Source organism: Euleptes europaea, chromosome 1, assembly GCF_029931775.1.
Source record: "Euleptes europaea isolate rEulEur1 chromosome 1, rEulEur1.hap1, whole genome shotgun sequence".
Taxonomy (NCBI): Eukaryota; Metazoa; Chordata; class Lepidosauria; order Squamata; family Sphaerodactylidae; genus Euleptes; species Euleptes europaea.
Genome location: NC_079312.1, coordinates 17,639,702 through 17,666,567, shown reverse-complemented (window position 1 = coordinate 17,666,567; position 26,866 = coordinate 17,639,702). Strand labels below are relative to the sequence as shown.

Below are 26,866 nucleotides of genomic sequence, written 5' to 3'. Positions count from 1 at the left end.
ATACCGTGGACTGCCAAAAAAACAAATCAGTGGGTTATAGATCAAATCAAGCCTGAACTGATCCTAGAAGCTAAAGTGACTAAACTGAGGCTGTGGTACTTTGGTCACATTATGAGAAGACAGGGGTCACTGGAGAAGACAGTCATGCTAGGAAAAGTCGAAGGCAGCAGGAAAAGAGGAAGACCCAACAAGAGATGGATGGACTCTATAAAGGAAGCCATGGCCCTCAATTTGCAAGATCTGAGCAAGGCTGTCAAAGATAGGACATTTTGGAGGACACTGATTCATATGGTCACCATGAGTCAGAAGCGACTTGACGGCACTTATGACAACACACACAGCTAAAAATAATAAGTGATATCATTGGTGGGATGCACGGTGAAAATCAATGTTAAAGTGTGACCTCCCCCTCAAGGAAATGAGAACTGATAATAAGCCATTGATTCATAAATACCACAAAAGAACCAACTAATCCTCAGAGAGTGGGGGTGGGTATTACTGGGATGAAAAAGAAGGACGGGGGAGCAACCTTTCAAGGAAAAGCAGAATTTGTGTTGAATGGGACTTACTTCTGAGTAGTTTATGGTCATTATGGTTATGAACATAGGCTTGAAAGTGGGAATGCCTGATGAAAGAGATGGGATCTTCAGTAGCCAAATGCTGGTGTAGCTTCTTTCCCAACCCCAACACTAGAGAAAGGAGAAATATATTCTATCTTTCCTTCCCCCTCTCCCAGACCCTACTTGTGATGATTTTTAAAAATTCAAGTGCAGCATCAGCCTTTTTAGTGGACAGTTCAAAAAGGATGTGGACAGAATGGAGTGGATCCAGAGGAGAGCGACAAGGATGATCAAGCCCTGTGAGGACCAAGCCCTACGAGAAAAGGCTGAGAGAGTTGGGAATATTTAGTCTGGAGAAGAGGAGGTTGAGGGGGGACATGATGGCTCTCTTTAAGTATTTGAAGGGCTGTCACTTAGAGGAGGGCAGAGAGCTGTTCCTGTTGGCAGCAGAGGATAGGATTCACAATAATGATTTAAATTGCAGGCAGAGAGATAACAGCTGGATATTAGGAAAATATTTTTTACAGTAAGAGTTGTTCGACAATGGAATCGGCTACCTAGGGAGGTGGTGAGCTCCCCCTCACTGGCAGTCTTCAAGCAGAGGCTGGACAAACACTTGTCAGGGATGCTCTAAGCTGATCCTGCGTTGAGCAAGGGGTTGGACTAGATGGCTTGTATGGCCCCTTCCAACTTTATGATTTTATGATTTTACATACAAAAAAATTAAAAATAATTTACATTGTCTGCCAAGCTTTTCTTGGAGCTAAGCAAAATCCTAGCCATTCTTGACAGATGTTGCATGGAGAATTTTTTTTACTAACGCATCAAACTTTGAGAAGAAGCAACCATTTAATGAGCTCTGCATTATGACCAGCCAGATACCGCAGAAGGATGATCTGGTGCCAAAGACAACCGTTTCCAACATTTCTCCTTCATTCTTCATTTCTCTGCCTTCTTGTTGAGTTCCTCCATCCAATAATTGCATTTTTTTTTGGTTCCTTGTTTGTTTTTCAGCCCCCTTACCAACAGCAGCCCCAGCCCAGCCCAGCCTAGGGGAGCTGTTGGTCTCCGACATCACCAGTGACTCTGCCCGCCTCTCCTGGACTGTCCCCACGGGAACCTTTGACTCCTTCACGATCCAGTACAAGGATGCTGATGGCAAACCCCAGGCCTTGCCCGTGGAGGGGGTCTTCCGTGAGGTCACCGTCTCTGGCCTGGCTCCTTCCCGCAGATTCAAGTTCAACCTCTACGGGGTCTCCGGGCGCAAGCGTCTTGGCCCTGTTTCTGCCGATGCAGTTACAGGTCAGCGAGGGGTGATTCTGAAAACCTTTTGTAAGCTTTAAAAAAAAATTTAAGTGTCGATGGCTCCTGATTCACAGGCACAAAATACGATATTTTACTAAATGTGGCATTTTTGGTAAAACAACATGTTTTGCTAAATATATTGTTGGCAACATCCAAGCATGCAGTCAGAAATATAGATACTACAGATAGATCTTTGTTTTTGTGCCTGGTACCAATAATCTTGGGAGGGAAGGCAGCATGGTATGGCCTGATCTGACTTGGGGGAAGGGCTGTAGCTCAGTTTTAGAGCATCTGCCTGGCATGCAGAAGGTCCCAGGTTCAATCCCCGGCATCTCCAGTTAAAAGGACTAGGCAAGTAGGTGATGTGAAAGACTTCTGTCTGAGACCCTGGAGAGCTGCTGCCAGTCTGGGTAGACAATACTGACTTTGATGGACCAAGGGTCTGATTCAGTATAAGGCAGCTTTGTGTGTTCACATGTGTGTGATCTTGTCAGATCTTGGAAGCTAGGCAGGGTCGGTGCTTGGAAGGGAGACAACCAAGGAAGGCTCTGCAGAGGAAGACAATGGCAAAGCACCTCCGCTTCTCATATGTCTCGGACACCACTTTGAGTTCCATGGGGGATGAAAGATGGGTTCTAGACGCCATCACGCAATTGTTAGCCGAATTGCTCTTTAATTGGGGAAATTAGCTTAGCAATCGGTAACTATGTATTTTTATAGCGAGATCGCACTCAACTCTACCAGAATCCGTTTAATGAGACCTTGAATAAAGACAGAGACTAGGAAGTCCAAATTAAATAGTGTTTATATATTCAAGCATTCAGTTATGCATACACACATACAGAGAATCTAGGAAATAAACAGAGGAATAAAAGAGACTTTCGCCATGTGACAGGCCGAGGAGGAAATATACTGCACCTCTCTTGCAGATTAGTTGTCCGTCCTGAATTCCATGCAGCTTTGGGGGATAAAAAGGGGACAGGGGGGGCTAGGTGTCCAAGCATGAACACCCCCTCTGGCAGAGTGCCAGGCAGTATGGAGGGGAAGGCCCAAGGGAGAGAGAGCGAATGGGCTCAGAGCACCCCAATTATACTGTTTTTCTGGGGGCGGGGAGAACTCCTCCTAGGTTCCCAGGTGGCAAAAAGGTGACAAAGGATTAAGCTGTGGGGTAGTGAGAATTTGGAAATCTATTATAATTCCAATGGCTTTTGCAATCCCAGGAGAAGTCAGGAGTCTCACTGATTGGCTTAATGGCTTGAAACAAAAGGTGCGATCACTGCTAATGTCTGGAGATCGTTGCTGAAGAGCGAGTCATTGTTATCTTAATGTCTGCTGAATGGCTTTGCTGAACTAGTCCGATGTTGCAAGAGGGGGGGGGGTGCTGGTGCAGGCTACATGCCTGGACATATTCCCTATAATATGGCTTTCACTAGAGCAGGATACACAGGAACATGGTTGCCCTCTGGTTTGCTGGAGGGACTGCTTTGGCTGCTGCTCTTTGACTGCTGGTTTCGAGGGATGAAGAGAAGTCCTTTCCATGGCGGCACAGGCTTGCCACTTGGTCTGGAGAGGCTGCTGCACACATCTGCCAGGGTTGCCATGACCAGTCCAGGAGATTGGCAACCCGTTAGGCTACAATTCCCCCCCTTGTTGACGTCGACACTTCTAGTGGAGATGTCAACACAACTGGAGAAGACGACCTGGATACCTGCTTGAAGACCTTGATTGAAGATGCATAAACCTGAGATGCACAAGCCAAAGGGGTCTGGGAACCATTTGACTAATCTAAAACCAGGCCAGGTTAAAAGGGGACTGCCTATGGAACTCAGTACACTTTAGAGAGGAATATGAATTCTTGAATTTGCAAGCATATTTAAAACAACTACATTGGATGGCTCAATGCAGCACGTTCAATCTTCAATACATTCAATACAGATAAACAGCAAATAAAGCAATGCTCTTACTAAACTCAAATTACATTTCTAAACTATGAAACTAAAATACTGAGATAGACCGCTGGTGATTTGCTGAAGGTGCCTTGGAAAAGGAAAGAACAAACCAAAACATCACCCCCCCTGGAGTCCAAAAAGAGCTCAAAGTTCTACAGTCAGGGAAGGGTTAAACAAAATCTTAATGGTTGCTTTCAGCCAGCTGGAATTGGTTCTTCTTCTCGAGACAGATTGGCTCAGGCATTGCACATTTCATTCTTGATCATATGCTTTGCAAGAAAATGATTTTATTTGGAAAAAATAAAGACTTAACCCTCAAAAGAAAATTCACACAGAAAGTGCATGTCTCTAGTTGTAGGGGACTAGGGCCTTATGCTTGAAAGGTCTGGGGGTTACTACACAATGATATTAAAACATATGGGAGGTTCACAGACTTAAACTAGGCAAAACAAACATAGTGGCTCCAAGGGGCAGTCCCTTGCAGCCTGTATTGTACACATTGAAGAATACACATATGAAATCACCCCTCTCCCTCCTTGGCGAGAGCAATCAAAGCAGTGGCCGCTGGATCTTGGATGTTTTCTTTGGGGCATGTCCAGGTCTGTCCAGGAGGTTGGCACAAGAGAGAACCCTGGATATTAATATCAGCGCAGGGTCCCATTTGAACCAGTTACAGCAATGCATAGATACGAGGGTTACACAGAAACTGACTGCTACATGGGAGGGGGAGACACTTGGTTTTAAAGCAGAGATCCAGTTTTTAATTATGCCCTGTCAGCAAGGAAAGATTTCGTAGTTGTTCCCTTCCCTGTGCATTCTCGCAAGCCCATTGTTGACTACCCTCCCTCCTTTGGCGACCTTTGGGGCACCTTGCCCGCAGGCTGGCTGCAGCAGGATTGTTGCTGATCAGGAGTCTCCTGCCTGGAGGTGGCATAGAGGAACAAAGGAGGAGCATACAGCAGGGAGTTCCAGTAGTAGTGGTGGGTGCTCGGGAGCAGAGGCTTGCATACTTAACAATATTACTTAGACACATTGATGGATTGGGGGGTGCTTTGCACTAGCATTGCACCTTACAGCAAGGCAAACAATAAAAATAATAATAAAAAAAATCATTGGGGCGGAGAGAGCTGAATGCAGTCAGCTCTTCCGGTAGAAGGGGCCCTTGCAGGGAGAAATCTAGTCAAAAGGGGCTAGCAGGCATCCATACAGTATCCAGCAGCTGCTGCTGAGAGGAGTGTTGCAAAGCTAAAATAGAGCATGAAGACAGTTTGTTCCTCTTTCCCTTGTTTCCCAAGGGGAGGGAGTACCTGGTTGCTTATTAAGTTCTTACAAAGCAGGCAACTATTCATATGATAGAGACGTGTTATGATCAAGTTAGAAAATATCAGGGAGCAGCCTTCTGTAGGCTGCCATTAATAACCAAAGACAGTACACACATTGTAGTATGCATAAAACATTGAGATTTCTTAAAGGAGAGAAAGTTGAACACTGTAAACAGAACAAAATTGGTGGGGGGTTACTCTTCTTCCCGGTTCTCCTGGTTGGTTGGCATGGATCAGAAAACAAGACTGTTAATGAATACAATGCAATGTGTATCACAAGATCACAAGAGGGGAAGGAAGAGACCCTTCCAGTGGCGGTTTGCTTCTCCACCCCCCCTTCATATCCCAGATAGCCTTGTTAGCATGCCAGGGAATGAAGGAGCTAGGTTGAAGCAAACAAAAATCAGGGCTTTTCAAAATTCTCAAAAATAACTTAAAAACAGAAAAAAGATCAAAATCATACAACAATTCAAAAGAAAATGAACCCAGCTCAAAATCTGATATTTCTCTCTTCAAAAAAAAGGTCCAAATTTTAAAAACTTCAAATCAACTTCAAATCGAGTAAAAACTTCAACTCAACTTCAAATCAGGCATAAAAACTTCAAAGACTTCTCAACTTTATAATAAAAAATTGATTATATTTCTTTCCTTTAAAGAGTTCCAAGTTCAAAAAAAATAACAGTGGTTCAAAAATAAAAAGTAGATTGTATATCTTCTCCCCCCCTCCTTTCCTCTGAATGCATGAGGAGGAAAGGATTGTTTCCGTGAGGTGCACCCCGTGCCAGAAGGCTGTGTGGCACCACTGGGCATATGCAGAGTGCACTTTGGAAGCCGGGGTGGGTTCCAGTTTATCTAAAGAGCGAGAGGAGGGAGAGCAATGCGGCTTCCCCTGTTCCTAATGAGATTTTGGTGAGTCTTGATACTCAGGGGTTATCCACACAAAAATCAAATTCAAAACTGTTTACCAAATTAAAGCAAAAATCCATCTTTTAAAAATAGAGCACCTGGGTTTCACGTTTAGTGAGGTCCTGGTGTGAGTTTACTGAAACTGAGCAAATCACAAGGTTCTTACAGGAGGAGGAATCCAAAAAGGGACACAAGGCAATGGTGCCTTGGTGCTTGTGCAGAGTGCACTATGTACATTGAGCTGCATTAATGGGATTTGCCATGACAGGCAAGAACCAAAACTTGCAACTAAAATGAGAGCTTGGGGGTTGCTTCAGGGGGCTAGAGAGCCCGGGTTGCTGTTTTCCTGAAACAACCCTAACATTTTGGAGGATTACAGATTATTACCATGTTGGATGAACTCATTCAGCTGCTGCATCACTTAGGATTGCAGCCCCACCTTATTTTTAGTTACCACTCTCGAGACCATCTTATTCAAGTACACTTCAAAACTTTTCACTGACCTTCTTATAACAATACAATCCTTTTTGGCCGCTGCTTATGGGCTGCAGTCCCAAAGCATTAGCCATCCTTTTATCTATTATATTCTAAACACCTTCTTTCCTCACACCATGTCAACATACTTTCACCTTCATGTTTCTTCAACACAGTAATAATAGCTATAAAACCGAATGAAGTGGGGCTGGGAGCTGTGGGGGGAGGGGCGGAGCACGTGGGGCTCACCCCCCTTCATTATTCACTTTTCACATATTTACAAAAGGAAGAATCTAGGTTTACAAATATACTACCATTTACTAAACAAAAGATTTTTACTGCGCAGTAAAATTAACCTTATATTTATAACTTATCCTATGTGTACACTGAAATGGTTTCCTTGCCTTTTCCCAGGTACCGTGGGAAGGGGCATTGACACACACACATACTAGTTTCACTTGCAAACATACAGGCACTTGGGGGAGCGCACTCCCTTGAATATTTCCATTTGGTGCCCCATGCCAATTTTGCGCAAACCGCATTGTACTTTTGGGGAACCAAGGCAGATGTTTCTGTGAGATTGGCCGGATCTTCACAAAAGCATGTACCCTAAATATCGATTTATCATATTTACCACATACACAACTCTGTTTCCTGTAGGAGAAAAACAAGTTACATAACTATCCTTTTCCTGTGCCAGATAGACTTCTCTGACCCAGGGAGGTTTCATTACAACTGCACATCATGACATACAAGAAAACTGCAAAATCTTCAAATAGAAAAATCATTAAACTAAAGGTGATCACCATGGGGTACCGGATTATAAGAAATATCTGCAGATTGCTAGCAATAACACAACTAGATCGATTAGGTCAAGATAACACAGTCACACTTTCAAGAAAGGTACACACTTAAGAAAGAAACACAAAATTAGAGAAACCAAGAAGCTGTTCCACTAGGGTGCTTGTTTAGAACAGCTCTATAAATTTGTTTGCTGCAAAACAAAGTTGAAAACATTTGAACTATCAACAATAACTTAGAATGAATTTAAAACGTTAGACTCAAAGTAAAAGGATTAAAGCAACCTACAACACATGAGGTATTAGCTCTATCCGAACATCTATATATATAAGGACCATAAAATCATGACACACAAACTATATTCCTAATGAGGTGGCACCTCTGTGCATATACAGAGTTCCTTTTAGAAGACAGGCAGAGGAGCCTGTGTATATCCAAGTGAATTCTGTAAAGCAAGGGTTAAATAAAACACAAATTCAAGACTTTGCCATGTTTGTGGTGGCTTCTTCCACCAGGGCTGTGGTCCTTTCCATGTATTGAGTGGGTCCAGTAAGAAAAAAGGTGTGTTCTGGACCCGTGCTTTCCAGCCTTTCTCTTGCACTAAGGGTGAATAGCTCTCCCAAATATGCTGCTTCAGTCCTGGGAGGCTCTGAGGCATAGTTTTTGTGTTGGTCCTTGAAGGTTCCACTTTGCATCCTCTCCCATTTAGGCTTGTAAGGTTGGGAAGAGGAAGAGGCTGACTTGAGTCAGAATTCTGGTCTGACTGAATGGCTGGTTTGCACTTAATTTTCTTTTCCAGGGCACTTGGAAGTGAGGAGCCTGCCTGAGATTTGCCAGGCAGTCCTTTTTCTTGCACGACTACCCCTGCCACTGGAAATCCTGCTTTTGCTTTGCAACCTTGTAACATATTTGACTCCATTTCTAAGTAGGATTTCTCTAGAGTTTTTAATTTGACTTCTGTGGTTCTATGACACTCCAGCACACTTTGCAGTTGTGATTTTAAATTTTCAGTTTCCACTCGGTTCCTTTCTAGTTGGAGGTTCATTTTGTCAAAGTCAGTCTGGAGTTGCTTGGTTTTAAGAGCAGCTTCTGATTCCTGATTTTTCTTGGGGAGACTCTCAGTCTCCAAATCTCGTTCCTTGGTAAACTTTGTTAATTCCTGGATTTTATTTTCCCTATGGGCTAGTTCCAATTTAAGAGCCTTGTTCACTTCCGTTAAGGTTTTTAGCTGGTTCTGGGTTCGAATTAGTCTTTTGATTCTGTCCATTCCCTTAAGGGGAAGACCTTTAGTGGTATGGTCAGTGGTTGGAGCGGGGCTGTCTAGATCAGCAAGAGCGCGGAGTAAGACCGCTGTGGGCTGCATGCAAAAGCTCTCCATGTTTGCCCCTCTGCTTTGCAAGCGACCCCATGCCATTGATCGAAGGGGATCCTGACCTGCAGCGGAGGAGGGCTTATACACAGAAGACCTGCGTTGCTGTGGGAATTCTGCTTTGTGCCCTGTCTCTGCAGGCAAGGGGGGAGCGTTTGGAAGGGAGTTGGCTGAGCAAGAGTCACCTGTGGGGTAGGGTTTCCGAGAATGGAAGGAAGAAGGCTGCGAGTGTTTAAAACGCGAGCCTCTTTCTCTCCAGCCTTGGCTTGCCTCTTTTTCCTGAAATTGGTTCCAACCTCTCCTTCGTGAACTCTGCAGAGCCTGATGTGGGCTGAATTGAGAGTGGGGGCTGTCATTGGAATAGGTGACTACCTGGATTTGTTCTGGAGGGTGCTTTTCTCTCTCGGCACTTCGGGCTTGTTTTATTCTAAGAAGTCTAGCAGCCTCCCAAATTTTCCGTTTTACTCCTTCCCAGGGCGTGTCGCCCACAGATATCAGGCCGGCAATAACTCTGGTGTCGGGGTCCAAATTGTCTACTAACGCCACTGTGAAGTTTTTATCATTGTAGTCTGGCTCCCCGTGTTGATTGTTAATGACAATTTTAGCTAAGCGTGCCAGCAGCTGTTTGCGCATTACATATGCCTCAGGTTCCTCTTCTGGGTCTTGGTACTCCTTCCAAAAGAGGGCTGGGAGTGATTCTCCGGGTTTAATGAATTCCAGCACTTCCCTCATCCAGACCAGCACTGGTTTGTTGCGCAATCCACGGAGGGCAATGAATGAGAAGAGCCGTGCCTGCTCCTGGAGAGGGGTGCATTGTAGAGCTAACGCTGTTAAGTCGGCCTCATCAGCCGTGGGGTATGAGGCAGAGACTATCGTGAACCAGGAGACTGCTGTATCTTGGTTAAAGGGGCCCACATAGGAGGCTATGGTTTCTAGCTCCTCCTTGGTCCACTGTCTTGTTTCCTTAACCTGCTTTTGGACATGCTTTTCCTCTCTGGTGGTGACTTGGACCACTCGGGACCTGATTGGGTTAACAGGGAGGGGACCCTCTATGGTGGCTTCTTGTGGGGCGTGCGCTAGAGTTTCCTGTGTCCCTGCCTCGTGGATGATAGAGTGCATGGGAAGAGCTTTCAGTATTTGGGGGTGCACCGTGCTGATCAGTGAATGTTGGAGCTCCAGCTTTTGTTTTAGAGCGTGAATCTCCTTCTGGCATGCTTCATGGGAAGCAGCCTCAAAATTTTGGTTGGCTTGTTCTGCCAGGTACTTTGCGGCCTGGGCGGCACGGGCGTGCTTGTTTTTAATTTCTTCTACCTGGTTCTCCAACTCCCTAATTTGCGATATTAGAGCATCTTTTTCCTTGATGCGTTCTAACATGGCTGCAGCTACTGTTTGGTTCTCAGTGGCTAATCTCTGGATTTTATCTTCTTTTTTCTGCAAGAGGACATCCTTTTGTTGTACTTGGGCAAAAACCTTCCTGGTTTCGTTTAACATGGATATGCAGTCTTGGAGGGCTGTGTACAGTCCCCAAGCTATATATTTATCTTTCTGTGAAGAGGACGGCTTGTCCTTCTCGCAGAAGGCATTGATCGCATTATGCAAGGTTGCAATTGGGTTCTCGGTGCAAAAGCTACTTTCTTCCCACGGACAATCACCCTTCTTAGCAAGCCACCTTGCCACACGTGGGAGGCTACTCTGCTGTTTGAACATCTTGTTCACTAGTTACTTTCTTCCCCGGGCGGAAGTGGCGTGAAAAGTTCAATCCTCTCCTTTCTTCACCCTTTAGGAGCTCTACTCCGGGTGGAGATGGTTCAAAAACAGTTCAGTCCCTTCCTCCTAACCCTTGACGGGGCTTAAAAATGCTCCCCGGGCGGAAATGGCGTAAAAAACCTAAGTCTCTCCTGGCTTTACCCTTAAGGAGCTCTACTCCAGGCGGAGAGTTTCAGGCAGTTTAATCCTTTCCTCCTAACCCTTGGCGGGGCTTAATTTCAAAAATGCACCTTCTGGAAAGCTGAGCCCTCGCTCGCCGGCTATACCCGTCACTTTCCAAGAAGAGGGGGGGGGAGGAATCAGGTGACTCGCTTCTCCTGTCCTCGGCCGCAGTCAGGACTCTCCTGTCCGTCTGCTATTTAATTTCCCTTTCTGAGTCAGTGAGCGCAGGCAGTCTAGGTCGCCTGACCCCTCACGTCTTTGGGGAAGTTGGGGCGGTGAGCGCAGGCAGTCTAGGTCGCCTGACCCCTCACGTTTCTGGGGAAGTTGGGGTGGTGAGCGCAGGCAGTCTAGGTCGCCTGACCCCTCACGTTTCTGGGGAAGTTTGCTTTACTCACTCTCTGGAAAATCTTGCCACCCACCAGGATTCCTACCTGTGTCGGGCAAGGCTATTTTAGTTGGGGGGGGGCATAAGCTATGTCCTTTGCTTAGCCCCTTACGCAAAGTCTCTGCAAGGGGTTCTGAGTTATATCCTTGGCTCAGCCCTAGAGACTATTTCCTTGGCACCTGGCCAGCACAAAACAGAACAACTACTACTCAGGCTCTCTGGCAGTTTAAAAGGGGTAGCCTTGCCTATCTCCTTCAGCTAAGGGTCCCTGACAATTCAAACTGCTCTCCTGGCTCTCCTGGCCAGTTTGAAATGGACTCCTGCTTTATTTACTAAGCAGGCTTCCACTGGGCAGATTCTGCAGTGTTTAGAATCTGGGCTCTCCTGGCCGCTTAAAAGAAACTGGGGCAGGTATTTTAACCCTAGCAAAATGGGGAGGGGGAGGCTTTTCCTATTGAGCAATCTTCCAGGAAGGGGATATTATATTTGCCTACGTGTAGGTGCAGGATGTCTACGTGCAAAACCTACTCTGCAGTAACCCATCCCAGATAGCCATTCAAAATGGGGAATCTCAAGAAAGAGATGCGGTTCCCAGGGCGACACACACCCGTCTCCCTGGCATTGCCGGGAAGGTGGCCCGGCGGGCGGCTGAGACGAGTGGTGGGCAGAGATGAAGGGGGGAAAAGCCAACCCACAAAATAGTGCTCTCTAGAGCCACACACACATACACACACACACTGTCATTTTACGTGACAATTGGTTTTTGGTGGAAAACTGGTCAAAATTCAAAGCGTCTCAAAAACTTTTTCCTACGTCTACACGCTAAATACACACGTGTCGACTCATGTGCACTCAGACGTGTAGGAGTGCCCGCATTCCTCCACCAGTAATCTGTTAGCCGAATTGCTCTTTAATTGGGGAAATTAGCTTAGCAATCGGTAACTATGTATTTTTATAGCGAGATCGCACTCAACTCTACCAGAATCCGTTTAATGAGACCTTGAATAAAGACAGAGACTAGGAAGTCCAAATTAAATAGTGTTTATATATTCAAGCATTCAGTTATGCATACACACATACAGAGAATCTAGGAAATAAACAGAGGAATAAAAGAGACTTTCGCCATGTGACAGGCCGAGGAGGAAATATACTGCACCTCTCTTGCAGATTAGTTGTCCGTCCTGAATTCCATGCAGCTTTGGGGGATAAAAAGGGGACAGGGGGGGCTAGGTGTCCAAGCATGAACACCCCCTCTGGCAGAGTGCCAGGCAGTATGGAGGGGAAGGCCCAAGGAAGAGAGAGCGAATGGGCTCAGAGCACCCCAATTATACTGTTTTTCTGGGGGCGGGGAGAACTCCTCCTAGGTTCCCAGGTGGCAAAAAGGTGACAAAGGATTAAGCTGTGGGGTAGTGAGAATTTGGAAATCTATTATAATTCCAATGGCTTTTGCAATCCCAGGAGAAGTCAGGAGTCTCACTGATTGGCTTAATGGCTTGAAACAAAAGGTGCGATCACTGCTAATGTCTGGAGATCGTTGCTGAAGAGCGAGTCATTGTTATCTTAATGTCTGCTGAATGGCTTTGCTGAACTAGTCCGATGTTGCAAGAGGGGGGGGGGTGCTGGTGCAGGCTACATGCCTGGACATATTCCCTATAATATGGCTTTCACTAGAGCAGGATACACAGGAACATGGTTGCCCTCTGGTTTGCTGGAGGGACTGCTTTGGCTGCTGCTCTTTGACTGCTGGTTTCGAGGGATGAAGAGAAGTCCTTTCCATGGCGGCACAGGCTTGCCACTTGGTCTGGAGAGGCTGCTGCACACATCTGCCAGGGTTGCCATGACCAGTCCAGGAGATTGGCAACCCGTTAGGCTACACAATAGTTCTCAGTTACACAGTTGTGTGCTTCAGATGGTTCAAAGCTGTTCTTACGACGCAAAAAGGGGACGTGATTTCGGCGTCCTGCGTAGGTTCTTCCCCGTCCCCAAGCCGGGGAGGAAAGAGAAGAAGCTCTGCCAAACAAACCCATGGACGCAAATTTGCTTTGAATGATATGATTGACGCAGGTTGCCGAGCTGTTCTTGGCGCTTGGCTTTACTCGACAGATGTTGCATGGAGGTTGTTTTTATTAGGACATCAGATTTGGAGTGGCAGCAGCCGTTTAGAGCGCTTTGCCTTATTTATTTATGTATTTGAAAATACTTCGGCAAAGCCCTAGGCAACTTGGATCGTTTATCCTGTGGAGGGTCCCCCCCTTCTATTAAAACAACAGATCTGAAGGGGGAGCAACTTGTTAGCAGGGATTATAGCTCAGTGGAGGAACATCTGTTTGGCATGCTGAAGGTCCCAAGTTCAATTTGCGGAATCTCCGGTTAAGGATGAGGCAGTAGGTGATATGAAAGACCTCCACCTGAGGCTCTGCAGAGTCGCTGCTAGTCTAAATAGACAATATTGACCTTGATGGACTGATGGTCTGATTCAATGTAAAGCAACTTCATGTGGACTTCATAGTGTAGTTTTAATTTAGAGAGCTACCATGGTGTGATGGTTAAGAGTGGTGGTTTGGAGTGGTGGACTCTAATCTGGAGAACCTACTCCTCCACATGAGTGGCAGACGTTAATCTGGTGAACTGGGTTGGTTTCCCCACTCCAACACATGAAGCCAGCTGGGTGACCTTGGGCAAGTCAAAGCTGTGTTAGAGCTCTCTCAGCCTCACCTACCTCACAGGGTGTCTGTTGTGGGGAGGGGAAAGGAAGGTAAGCCGGTTTGATTCTTCCTCAAGTGGTAGAGAAAGTCAGCATATAAAAACCAACTCCTCCTCCTCCTCCTCTTCCTCCTCCTCCTCCTCTTCTTCTTTTTCTTCTGTTTTAATTGTGGTTTTAATTATGTTAACATTGCTTGTCTGAGTCTGACCTGGTCAGGATAGGGTGGCATAAAAGTCCAATCAATCAATCAATCAATCAATCAATCAATCAATGCTTCTTAGGGCCAGCAAGGTACTGGAGAGGTCATCAGAATGGCTTGATCACCGTCTTTGACCTCTTGCAACTTTCTCTCTTTCATTCTGCCTTTTCTCGTGATTGTGTGATTTTTTCCTCCAGTGATAGCTGTATCTTTGCTTTGTTCCTTGTCTGTTTTTCAGCCCCCTTACCAACAGAACCCCCAGCCCAGCCCAGCCTTGGGGAACTCTTGGTCTCTGAAGTCACCAGCGATTCTGCCCGTCTCTCCTGGACCGTCCCCATGGGAACCTTCGACTCCTTCACTGTCCACTACAGAGATGCAGAGGGCCAAGCTCAGACCTTGCCCGTGGACGGGGATGCCCGTGAGGTCACCGTCCCCAGCTTGGCTCCTTCCCGCAGATACAAGTTCAACCTTTACGGAGTCTCTGGTCGCAAGCGCTTCGGCCCCGTTTCTGCTGATGCTGTCACAGGTCAGCAGGGGAAGGCTGTAACATTCTGTGGACCTTAAAAATGGGGGGGGAATGCATATGGAGCATAGCTAATTCACAATTTTCACAATGGGTAGCCATGTTAGTCTGTCATTAGCAGTAGAAAAGTCTAGGAGTCCAGTAGCACCTTAAAGACTAACAATATCTTTGGCAGGGTATGAGCTTTCGTGACCCACAGCTCACTTCTTCAGATACATGCTCTAGCTGTATCTGAAGAAGTGAGCTGTGGCTCACAAAAGCTCATACCCTGCCAGAAATGTTGTTAGTCTTTCTGGTGCAACTGGACTCCTACTCTTTTCTATCACAATTTTCCCTCAGAACATGCCATCTGTTATAATGAAGGTGACACATTGGATACAACACAATAAACATCAGATTAGATGAACTGAAACATACAAGCGTACAAACGATAAGGGCGTAAGAAGAGCCCTGCTGGATCAGACCAGTGGTCCATCCAGTCCAGCATCCTGTCTCACACAGTGGCCAACCAGTCCCTCTGGAGGCCCAACAACAGGGCACAGAGGCCGAGGCCTTCCCCTGATATTGCCTACTGCCACTAATATTCAGAGGTTGACTGCCTCTGAATGTAGAAGATCCCTTTAGTCACCATGGCTGGTGGCTGCTGATAGACCTCTCCTCCAGTAATATATATGCATACACTAAAGGTAAATCCCATTTCCTGCACATCTTTCATCAGGTCCCAATGGAGGATGTTAATATCCACACTGCTTGAAGTTAGTGGTGAGCGCTACTACACAACAAAGGCTTCAGTGTAAGCTAAGCTAAGATATTGGGTAATTGGATGGCATCCGTCTAGGTTTTTGTCCTGGACTTTAAATGCTATTTCAGGCTTCAGGGCTGGTCAGATACCACAGAGTTCATGAGAAAAGCCTGATGGCATCATGCAACCTCTTCCTACTTCCCATCCTTCATCCTGCCTTTCTTTCTCTTCTGGTTTGAGTCCTTCTAACAATAACAGTAGCTCAGATTTGTATGGTTGCCAACCTCCAGGTAGAGCCTGGAGATCTTCTGGAATTACACCTGTTCTCCAGACGACAGACATCAGCTGCCCTGAAGAGAATGGCTGCTTAGGAGGGTAGCTAATAACATCTTAGAAACCAACAAGATTTTCATTTGTGGACGCCTTCAAGCGTCACAGAGCTCCCTTTGTCAGGCTGGCGAAGGGACCTTGGACTCTCAAGAGCGTCTACCTTGAAAATCTTGTTGGTCTCTAAAGTGCTACTGGATTCAAATCCAGTTGTTCTATCGAAGACCAACACGGCTACTCTCTGAAACTGCTTTGGAGGGTGAACTCCATGGCGTTACACCCTGCTGAGGCCCCTACTCTCCACAAACCCTGTCCACCCGCAGCCTCTACCCCCAAATCTCCAGGAATTTCCCAACCTGGGGTTGGCAGCCCTACTGATTTGTTCCTCGTTTGTTTTTCAGCCCCCTTACCAACGGCAGCCCCAGCCCAGCCCAGCCTAGGGGAGCTCTCGGTTTCCGACGTCACCAGTGACTCTGCCCGCCTCTCCTGGACCGTCCCCACGGGAAGCTTCGACTCCTTCACCATCCAGTACAAGGACGCTGATGGCAAACCCCAGGCCTTGCCCGTGGAGGGGGTCTTTCGCGAGGTCACTGTCTCCGGCCTGGCTCCTTCCCGCAGATACAAGTTCAACCTCTACGGGGTCTCTGGGCGCAAGCGTCTCGGCCCCATTTCCGCCGACACAGTTACAGGTAGGGTTGCCAGGTGCCTCTTCGCCAGAGGTGGGAGGTTTTGGAGGCAGAGCCTGGGGAGGGCGGGGTTCGGGGAGGGATCTTCAATGCCATAGAGTCCAATTGCCAAAGCGGCCATTTCCTCCAGGGGAACTGATCTCTATCGGCTGGAGATCAGCTGTCACAGCAGGAGATCTCCAGCCACCACCTGGAGGTTGGCGACCCTAGTTACAGGTCAGCGAGGGTGGAGCGGGGTGGGTTTGTAAATCGTCGGTAGGTTCCTGTGTGATTCCCACCCACACACACACACATATTTTGCAACTGCGTAGCCAGTATTCATGCCAGTTTTAAGAATCAACTGTTGAATTTGTCGGGGCTGCCGCTGAGGGCAGAACTAAATGCTGTGCTTATCTTGGAAACGGCTTCCCCCGGTCTTCCCCTTGCCTCATCACATTCAGGCATGCTTCAGCGCTGCCGTCATGTTACTTCATTTTGTCCGCCCCCACACCACATTTTTGGCTGCTGCTGAGAAGGGCAGGGAAGCCCACCATTGTTCTCTCACCCCCCCCTCCCTGCCCCCTTTTCCTCAGCTGTTGCGGCAAAGAAGTCTTTGTTATTTCTGGCTTTCCTTCTCTGATATTTATTTATTGAGATCCTTTATTCAAAATGGTCCCCAGCACTGCACAATAAACCCAAACCAGCACAAAAATTTTTTAAAATTAATGTACATAATTCCTAGGGTTGCCAGGTGGGTGATTTACTATCAAAAACAAAGCAACCCAGGCAAATTCAACGATGTATAGATTTTCATTAGAATTAAACAACCATAATGTGTGTGTGTTAAGTGCCGTCAAGTCGCTTCCGACTCATGGCGACCCTATGAATGAAAGTCCTCCAAAATGTCCTATCTTTGACAGCCTTGCTCAGATCTTGCAAATTGAAGGTTGTGGCTTCCTTTATTGAGTCAATCCATCAAACAACCATAATACTATGAATAATATAATGATACCAAGAACATAAATTTGACAACAATGTCACATGTGACACAATAGTATGCATCCACTTAGGGCGTGTCACCACAGAGGTAATTCAATTCCATGCAGTGTCAAGTAAGTATCCAGTTATTTAATATACCCTTCAGGTGGGTGACTTAGTGGGCAAATGCCTGCCAATGCACCGAGCTGCTCCGGAGTGGGAACCGCACATGCGCGCGGCTGCGCACGACGCAATTACATCACTTCTGGGTTTACCCTGCCAACTTTTGGGGGGCTTGAGTGCTAAAGCGGCCGCGGTGATTCAGCGCTTCCGGGGGGGGTTAACCCAGAAGTGATGTAATTGCGTCACGTGCAGCTGCACGCACGTGCGATTGCCCCAGCCCCGCCCCCAAAACCTCCCGCCGATGGAGAGGGTGGATTTGACAACCCTAATAAATCCACAACCCCATACACCAAAACCACCTATCTGTTAAGTTTCTCTCAGCAGGAGTAGAAGCAGCTTTGGGGTGACTTTTTCCAGTGAGAAAAAGACAGGGGGGGGGGAGTTCAAGTTTCCCTCCCAGCCCAGGAGTTCTCCTCATCGTCCAAGCAATCCTGGAAGCCAGGTTTACAAAAGGAAATATAAGTTATTTAAAGTAAAACACTTACATATAGTTAAATCCTGCGCAGAAATTCGAACGTAAGTCTCCCCTAACTAGGTACTCTAACTACTACATATATTTCCCCCACTACTTTTACAATCTGGATATCCCTATCCTCCGTAGAGCATTCTCTCTTGCTAGGGTCAATGCCTTTCCATCAAGGATGCTGTATGGAAGGTACCACCAAATCCCAATGCAGGAACGGATTTGTCCCTGTGGTTCCAACTCCCTGGATACAATTGAACACATACTGTTTGACTGTTCTCTATACAAAACATCCCGTGGGAAATGGTTAAAAACTTGGTTATATTCAAAACATCACCTGTCTAATAAAGTAAAATGTCATTTTTTATTGAATGATTCAGTACCGGAGATTACTGAGGGTGTTGCCAATTTTCTAGTGGATGTGATGAAAGTGCAAAAACTTGCAAGCTATGATACTACATATATATTTTTATTGATGTAGCATAGGGGTATACAACCTTTTAGAGCCTGTGAACACCTTTGCAATTCTGACACAGCATGGTGGGTGCGGTAACAAAATGGCTGCCGCAGGAGGTGGAGCCAGCCACAAAATGGCAGCTGCAGCTCCCCTTCACTCAGTGAAGATCCTTGTGCTGTGGTGGCAGCTGCTGCCGAAGCAATATTTTTTAAAAATCTGCAAAGCCAATCAAATCTCCAATGGCCAATTAGAAGCCTTGCTGGGAAAAAGCCCCACCCCCTGGCTCCACTCACTTTCTGAAAATACTGGGCAGGCCCCAGAGAAGGTGGAGCCTGAGGTGGATGGGGTTTGGAGAGAGGAGGGACTTCAGTTAGGGTTGCCAGGTCCCTCTTCGCCACCAGTGGGAAGTTTTTGGGGCGGAGCCTGAGAGGGCAGGGTTTGGGGAAGGGAGGGGTTTCAATGCCATACAGTCCAATTGCCAAAGCGGCCATTTTCTCCAGGTGAACTCATCTCTGTCACCTGGAGATCAGTTGTAATACCTGGAGGTTGGCAACCCTAACTTCAATGCCACAGAGTCCAATTGCCAAAGCGGCCATTTTCTCTAGGGGAACTCATCTCTGTCACCTGGAGATCAGTTGTAATAGCGGGAAGGTCTCCAGCCACCACCCATGGTTCTCCTTCCTGATGATGTTGCTGGGAGCTCTGCATGTTTTCTGAGATTCAGCAGGCACAATCTCTGAAGCCTTCTGGCATAGTTAGGGCTGCCAGGTCCCTCTTCACTACCGGCGGGAGGTTTTTGGGGCACAGCCTGAGGAGGGCTGGGTTTGGGGAGAGGAGGGACTTCAATGCCATAGAGTTCAATTGCCAAAGCGGCCATTTTCTCCAGGTGAACTCATCTCTGTCGGCTGGAGATCAGTTGTAATGGTGGGAGATCTCCAGCTAGTACCTGGAGGTTGGCAACCCTAGGCATAGTCATGAGGACTACAAACTTGCTGTTTAAAAACCAAACTGTGAAAGTCAGGGGGCTGTAAACTGCTCATTTGCCCAATTCATCATTCTACTTGGCTTTGATCTCGCTTCCTGAACTATGAGTTTAACTATTGTTCTTAGAAAAGTGCTGTTTTTCCTTCCTTCCGTTACTTCTTGCTTCTTTTTATGAGATCTCCCTCCCCAACAATTATTTACTCCTTCCAATATCTGCCTCAGAAGTGTTACCTTCTTGTTTGTGTATCATGCTTATCTGTTTAGCTTAATGAGACTAACTACTGGTAATAAACGACTTGATACCAGGATCAGGTTGCGCATAACAAGACACTGAGAATCTCATAACATTTGCAAAGAGCATAAACTGTGCCAAAACTAGCATACAAATGGCTGCTACTGAACAAACAGACAATACTGAACCACAGTATAATATAGCTTAAATACACTATAACTGTAGGAACACCTGAACACAGAATGATAGAAAATATAATGAAATTGCCACCCTCTAGCAGTCAGAAATACCGTTGACCAAAATCCAAAGAAGCAGTTGGTCGAGAAAAAGGTAGTGCTGTCTTGTGAGCATAAATTCCTTTGTTGCACAACAACGTTTGAAAACTCTAATCGGAGCATGATATGTGCAAATCACCCAAATGTTGGTCTGGTTCAGCAGACTTTTTGGACATTTCATCTTCAGCGGAAAAAAGACGCTTACTGGGGAGGCATAATAGCACACTTCCCAAGAGCTATACAAAACAGCAGGTACAGTGATCTCCAGCCACCACCTGGAGGTTTGGCAACCGGCTAAGGAATTATTCAGTACGCAACCACCAATACACTTAATTCTTTACTTCTAAGAGAAAACCTGCAAGTGTCCAAATATGTACTACTTTACAAGATAAACCATCATGTACTTTTTATACAATATGTTAGGTGTTATGTTCTATATACAGGGAAACGTATATACACAGATATATCACTGTTCTTATAATCTCAGTGGAACAATGTCCCATATTAAATTCTATATATAAACCAAACTTGTCAAAACATCCCGACGTCCCATTGTGGGTGCGTGGATCCTGCGCACCACACAGAAAATGCACTTGCTTCCGAGTCATCTGGTTTGATTAATCCAATTAGAGCATCGCTCCTTCCAAGCCTGTGTTATGCAGCTCGTGCCTTCAATGATGTATTTTTCTTTGTAAACTTGACTCAGGCTAATGCCTTGATGCCCAAAATCAGGGTCAATGTCCCAATAATGGAAAATGACAAGATTCCGGCTATATCGTTTCGTAGGCTTCCTCAGAATATTAATTTCATTTATCCGGCTGCAATCTTGCAGCTCCTGGAATGTGATTCTTAGTCCATTGTTCCTCGCTTGTTTTTCAGCCCCCTTACCAACGGCACCCCCAGCCCAGCCCAGCCTAGGAGAACTCTCGGTCTCCGACGTCACCAGTGACTCCGCCCGCCTCTCCTGGACCGTCCCCACGGGAACCTTTGACTCCTTCACGATCCAGTACAAGGACACTGATGGCAAACCCCAGGCTTTGCCCGTGGAGGGGGTCTTCCGCGAGGTCACTGTCTCCGGCCTGGCTCCTTCCCACAGATACAAGTTCAACCTCTACGGGGTCTCCGGGCGCAAGCGGCTCGGCCCCATTTCTGCTGATACCATCACAGGTCAGCAACAAGAGGTTCTAAAGAACATTTCTAGACGGCCTTCATAATATGCTACTAGATTTTTATAATTTATGAGTCAATATTCCTCAGTTTTAAGACTCTGATAATGAAGTTGGATCTGCTGGCCACCAAGGGCAGAAGTAGATCTTCGAGTCCCATTTATCTTGAGAAGAGCAGGGTACAAATATTTTCAGTAGATAAATGACTATTGTCATGTTGCTGCTGATCCTTAATTCTGCCTTTCTCTTTCTTTTGTGATTCTTTTGTTCAGTAATAGCTGTAACTTTTGGTGTTTTCCTTTTTTGTTTTCCAGCTCCGTTACCAACAGCACCCCCGGCCCAGCCCACCCTGGAGGAGTTCAGAGTCTCTGACATCACCAGTGATTCTGCACGTCTCTCCTGGATCATCCCCGCAGGAAGTTTTGACTCCTTCCAGATCCAGTACAAGGATGCAGAAGGCCAACCCCAGACATTTCCTGTGGAGGGGGGCTCCCGCGAGGTCACCGTCCCCAACTTGGCTCCTTCCCACAGATACAAGTTCAACCTCTACGGTGTCTCTGGCCGCAAGCGCCTTGGGCCCGTTTCTGCCGAAGCCACCACAGGTCAGCAAAAGGAGGTTCTCAGAACCTTTTGAAGGCCTTCATAGGTGGCTTTCATAGGAAGGTCATTCTTTCTAATATGCAAATATCCCTCATAGTTTTAAGACTAAGGCCTTTTATGCATGGCTGTTTCCCTCACAGCCACCCTTCCAACAACTTTGGGTCTTTGTTTGGATTATGCCTGCTGTTTCTGGCCATCAGAGGTCGCCTTGCTCTCCCCCTGTGTCTCCTCACATTTTGCCTGCGTTTTCAGGGACCTGTTTTATCTCAAATTTGAAAATGCGGGCAAAACACAGGGAAATGCAGGGGGGAGTGAGGCGACCTCTGACGGTCAGAAACAGAATGCAAAATCAAAACAAAGACCCGAAGTCATTGGAGGGGTGACCGCGAGGGAAACAGCCATGCCTAATAGTCCTTAGATAATTAAATTTGATCCACTTGCCACAAAGGGCAGAACTAGACATCTGAGTATCATTCATCAAGGGAAAAGTGGGATAACCAGATACCCCAGACTGCTTATGGAGACCTTGGTGGCAATAACAGGGCTTCTTGCAACCTCACTTCCTTCATTCTGCTTTTATCTTTTTTTATTCCTTTGTCCAATAACCCAGGGGGTCCCCAACCTTGTTCAGCCTTTAGGCACATTTGGAATTTTGAGAGAATAGAGTGGGCAGCACCACAAAATGGCTGCCGTGGGATATATAGCCAGCCACAAAATGGCTGCCATGAGGGCTGAGGCCAGTCACCAACTGTCGGAAGGTTCCATGGCGAGCGTTCTCCTAGGACAGAGACTCCTGTTTCATAATGGGTGCTGCCTGCAGAATCAAAGGCGATAATTTGCAGTTCTGCTGAAGTACTTCTTGCCCCAATGAGGTACAGGAAAGTCAAGATTGCTCTTTGCTTTGAGGGAGAAGGAAATGGCTGCCAGGAAACACACCAGAGCGTGCCGTGGTGCCCATGGGTGCCACAGTGTGGGGTCACTGCAATGACATCCATATCATGGATTTCTTCCTTGTCTGTTTTTCAGCCCCCTCGCCAACAACGCCACCTCCCCAACCCAGCCTAGGGGAGCTTTCGGTCTCTGACGTCGCCAGTGATTCTGCCCGTCTCTCCTGGACCGTCCCCACCGGACGTTTTGACTCCTTCCAGATCCAGTACAAGGACGCTGATGGCAGACCCCAGGCCTTGCCTGTGGAGGGGGTCTTCCGCGAGGTCACCGTCTCCGGCCTGGCTCCTTCCCACAGATACAAGTTCAACCTCTACGGTGTCTCTGGTCAGAAACGTCTTGGTCCTGTTTCCGCTGATGCTGTCACAGGTCAGCAAGGGCAGGTTCTAACATAGACCGATTCCTCAACAGTGGCAAGGGTCACATACATTTCTGTGAAGGCACTGGTTATTTAGTTTTTCATCCAACATAGTCTAAACCACAGACTGTAGAGAGCTAGAAACACAATACATGATTTCACAAAATATGCTAGAGCTCATTGGTTCTTGTAGGCTATCCAGGCTGTGTAACCGTGGTCTTGGAATTTTCTTTCCTGACGTTTCGCCAGCAACTGTGGCAGGCATCTTCAGAGGAGGAACACTGAAGGACAGAGACTCTGTCCTTCAGTGTTACTACTCTGAAGATGCCTGCCACAGTTGCTGGCGAAACGTCAGGAAAGAAAATTCCAAGACCACGGTTACACAGCCCGGATAGCCTACAAGAACCAATGAACTCTGACCGTGAAAGCCTTCGACAATATTATGCTAGAGCTGTTCTGACAAAGACAATCTTCTGGGTCATTTTTTTTCCAGTATTTTGATCTGGCTTCCATAGAGGCTATGACTGGCCATTAAATGTATCGCAGGGCTGCCAGTGAAAAGGGAAGCCCTGTGTCAAGTTGTCCCCCTTTCCCCCATAAAAACACAGGCACCTTAATCTGTGTCATGATGATGTCATACCATACGTTTTCTGCTCTTCCTTCACTGCTTTGGCTATTGCTGATGGAGATGGGGAAGTATGTAGTATGATGATAGCACAATACTAGTAAACATGCCCAAATATTACAGGAAAAGGGAGAACTTGAGCTGGGGCCGCCATTTTAGTCGGTAGCCTAGTGGCAGGGCCAAGCCAGACTTAACACTGGGAATCCCTGACTGTGTCCCTTAACATGTAGTTTGGTTTTTAAAAGCAGGTGCAGGGATTCTGATTGGTGCTGGGGAGAGGCAGGGCTTGACTTTCCACCCATGTTGCTTCCCTTATTGAAACCACCTCTTGGGCTGCTGTTAGCCTGATGGGGGGAAAAGACAGGCAGCACCCTCTCATTGCCTGTCTTTTCCCCCTGTCAGGAAGCAGCATTGGTGGAAAGTCAAGCCCTGCCTCTCCCCAGCACCATGGCTGCAATGCATGGTGGTGTAGTGGTTAAGAACGGCGAACTCTAATCTGGAAAACTGGGTTCAATTCCCCCCTCCTCCACATGAAGCCTGCTAGGTGACCCTGAGACAGTCACAGTTCCCTCAGAATTCTCTCAGCCCCACCCACCTCACAAAGCGGGGAGAGGAAGGGAAGGCGATTGTAAGCCGCTTTGAGACTCCTTAAAGGTAGAGAAAAGCTGGGTATACAAAACCAACTCTTCTTCAAATGAGAGGCCACTGTCCTGGATTACTCTGGTCAAACAGGATTCAGATATAGGCATGCACTGAAGAATTCCTAGGTTGTAGTTACCTTTCCTATATCACATCATTTAATTCCTGGCAAGAGATACACTCAACAACATTTTTGATTCAATATGGGTATAGTATACAAGTAGTATATGTGTGTGTGTGTTCAGTGCCTTCCGACTCATGGCGACCCTATGAATCAGTGTCCTCCAAAACATCCTATCGTTAACAGCCTTGCTCAGGTCTTGCAAACTGAGGGCCGTGGCTTCCTTTATTGAGTCCTTTATGCACTTAGCTGAACATCTCTGCCTGTTTGTCTTTCTAGCATCACCTCCACAAGAACCCCCAGTCCCCCCCAGCCTGGGTGGGCTGTCTGCTTCTGATATCACCAGCAACTCTCTACATCTCTCATGGACTGTCCTCACCGGTGGCTTTGACTCCTTCATGGTCCAGTACAAGGATGCAGAGGGCAAACCTCAGGCCCTTCCAGTGGAGGGAGCTGCCCGTGAGGTCACCGTCCTGAATCTCGTGCCTTCCCGCAGATACAAGTTCAACCTTTACGGACTCGCTGGCCGCAAGCGTCTTGGGCCCGTTTCTACCGACGCCGTCACAGGTCAGTGTCATGCTTTTGTTAGGACTCTTTTTGGTTATAGGGTTTAGAGTCCACTCAGATATCCCCCTGCCCTACTGAGTTTGAGACATTCCATATGGGTCTAACTGACCGTGCTAAAAAGACAGGGCCTGGAATGCAGCTGAGATATAAAAATATCAGTTATATAATTCTTATACACAGTTGATATACAATCAGTGTAAATGACGAATGTTAGACCAGATTCATTTTGGCCTGAATAGATGTAAACCCTTAACCCAAATCGTGGGTCTTGCCACATGGATAGGGTTGTCCCCAGCAATTCCCCCCTCTGCCCGCCAACCACCTGAGGGTCGGCAGGCAGACTTGCACGTACGCATGCATACCGCGCGTGCCACTTCTGGTTTAGAACAGTTCCGCCTCGCGAGGGGCCTTTTACCTCTTAGTTTGAGTGGTAAAGGGCTGCTTTACCACTCAAACTAAGAGGTAAAGGCCCTTTACGATGCGGTACTTCCGGTTCTAAACTGCAAGTGACGCTTGCGCATTAGCACACGTGCGCGCATGTGTGCACGCATACTTTACAAGAAGAGCCTCCTGCCGGAGGAGGGAAGGGTCCTGGCAACCCTACACGTGGACAGTTGCTCACACAATCTGGTACAGAATTAACAATGCTTCCGGATGTGTGTCCAACCCGTGATAAATCATGATTTGGTTAAGAGTTTACATCAAGCCATACAAAATATTAGATAAAAATATCTCATAAGGTTCATTTCTGGGTGTGTGTTTTTAAATAACTTTTCTATGTTTATGACCACTGAGGAAGGCCTATTCATGCCAAAATGCATCTGGTCAAGCATTCATTCTTTTGGAATGAAAATGTCAATGGTAATGCAAATCGATTTGCTATCTTTTCTTCATAATTTAACTGGCTGTATTTCCTTTGTTATAATGCAATTGATCTTTAAGGCCCTAATTTTGTTTCTTCTTTGTGGGAATCCAACTCGGAGATCTTTATTTTGGTACTCTTTTCCCATTACATTTTTTCCCCTTGAAAGATAAGGGTTTTTTTCCTATGTGATTTTGCTAACAAACCAGCATTTTGTGTAAATGGTGCCCGTTATATTTTAAATATTTGTTAAAGATCTGTCTGACATGTGTTCATAATAAAAAACAACAGCAAAAAAACGGAAATGACAAAAATACAAAGGGATGTGAAAAGAAATGAAAGAAGGAACATTCGCCCCTCCTTATTCTTTGGTGGTTTATGGGTGATACATAGAAGGTGTATTTATTGCTTATATGTGAATCACACTTTGCCTCTTGCTCTCTAGCTGCTCTGGAGGAAAATTCAGCTCCGCCCACCTTGGGGGATCTCTCAATCTCTGATGTCACCAGCAACTCCGCCCACCTCTCCTGGACTGTCCCCACGGGGAACTTTAACTCCTTCTTGGTCCAGTACAAGGATGCTGAAGGCAAACCTCAGACATTGCCCCTGGACGGAATCGCCCGTCAGACCACCGTCTCAGGCTTGTCTCCTTCCCGCCGATACAAATTCAACCTCTTTGGGATTTTTGGGCGCAAACGCCTCGGCCCCATCTCTGCTGATACAGTCACAGGTCAGCACAGGGAGGCACCAGTAAAACCGCATCAGGCTATCGCCCATGTTTCAGACAGAACTTTGCGAGTGATCCTGACGGGTACATTACACGTAACGTGCAAACATGATCGAGGATGCTCTGATGGCCACTTTGGGGAGTGTGCGTGTGGGATTTTGACTAGGGAAGCAGCAGTTGGAGGTGTCTTTAACCCTTTGCCTGTTGCCATTTTTCCAGCTCATTATCACCCTCCCCAATTCACTTCTGGCAAATTTGGATAAAGATATGTCTGGGGGAGATTGGAGGGAGTAATTTAAACTGGATAAACTGCAGGCATTGAAAGGGTATTCATCACACACCCCTTGTTCAAACACCCCCTCCCCATACTGTTTTTCTTTGAAAAACTAAACAGACATCGGGGCTACATTACATACTTGTGTATGTGACATGACATTTGCCCCATAGGATGTCCTGTCGACCATTTCAGAATGAGTGTACCTTTCGTGCTCAGCAAAGTGTGTGAACTGCCTGTTGAAAAGCAC

The 26,866-nt window shown here is 46.7% G+C and overlaps 1 protein-coding gene across 1 annotated transcript in view; it reads left to right on the top strand.

The window, feature by feature from the left end:
* The window catches only part of TNXB (tenascin XB), a 99,549-nt gene that overhangs the window by 31,905 nt on the left and 40,778 nt on the right, over positions 1 to 26,866 (top strand). Inside the window, exons 16-24 of the mRNA XM_056844146.1 lie at positions 1,575 to 1,862; positions 14,142 to 14,429; positions 15,897 to 16,184; positions 20,612 to 20,913; positions 21,012 to 21,039; positions 21,213 to 21,500; positions 22,525 to 22,812; positions 24,466 to 24,753; positions 26,061 to 26,345. Of these exons, the coding sequence (XP_056700124.1) occupies positions 1,575 to 1,862; positions 14,142 to 14,429; positions 15,897 to 16,184; positions 20,612 to 20,913; positions 21,012 to 21,039; positions 21,213 to 21,500; positions 22,525 to 22,812; positions 24,466 to 24,753; positions 26,061 to 26,345 (2,343 nt within the window). The remainder of the gene's footprint in view (positions 1 to 1,574; positions 1,863 to 14,141; positions 14,430 to 15,896; positions 16,185 to 20,611; positions 20,914 to 21,011; positions 21,040 to 21,212; positions 21,501 to 22,524; positions 22,813 to 24,465; positions 24,754 to 26,060; positions 26,346 to 26,866) is intronic.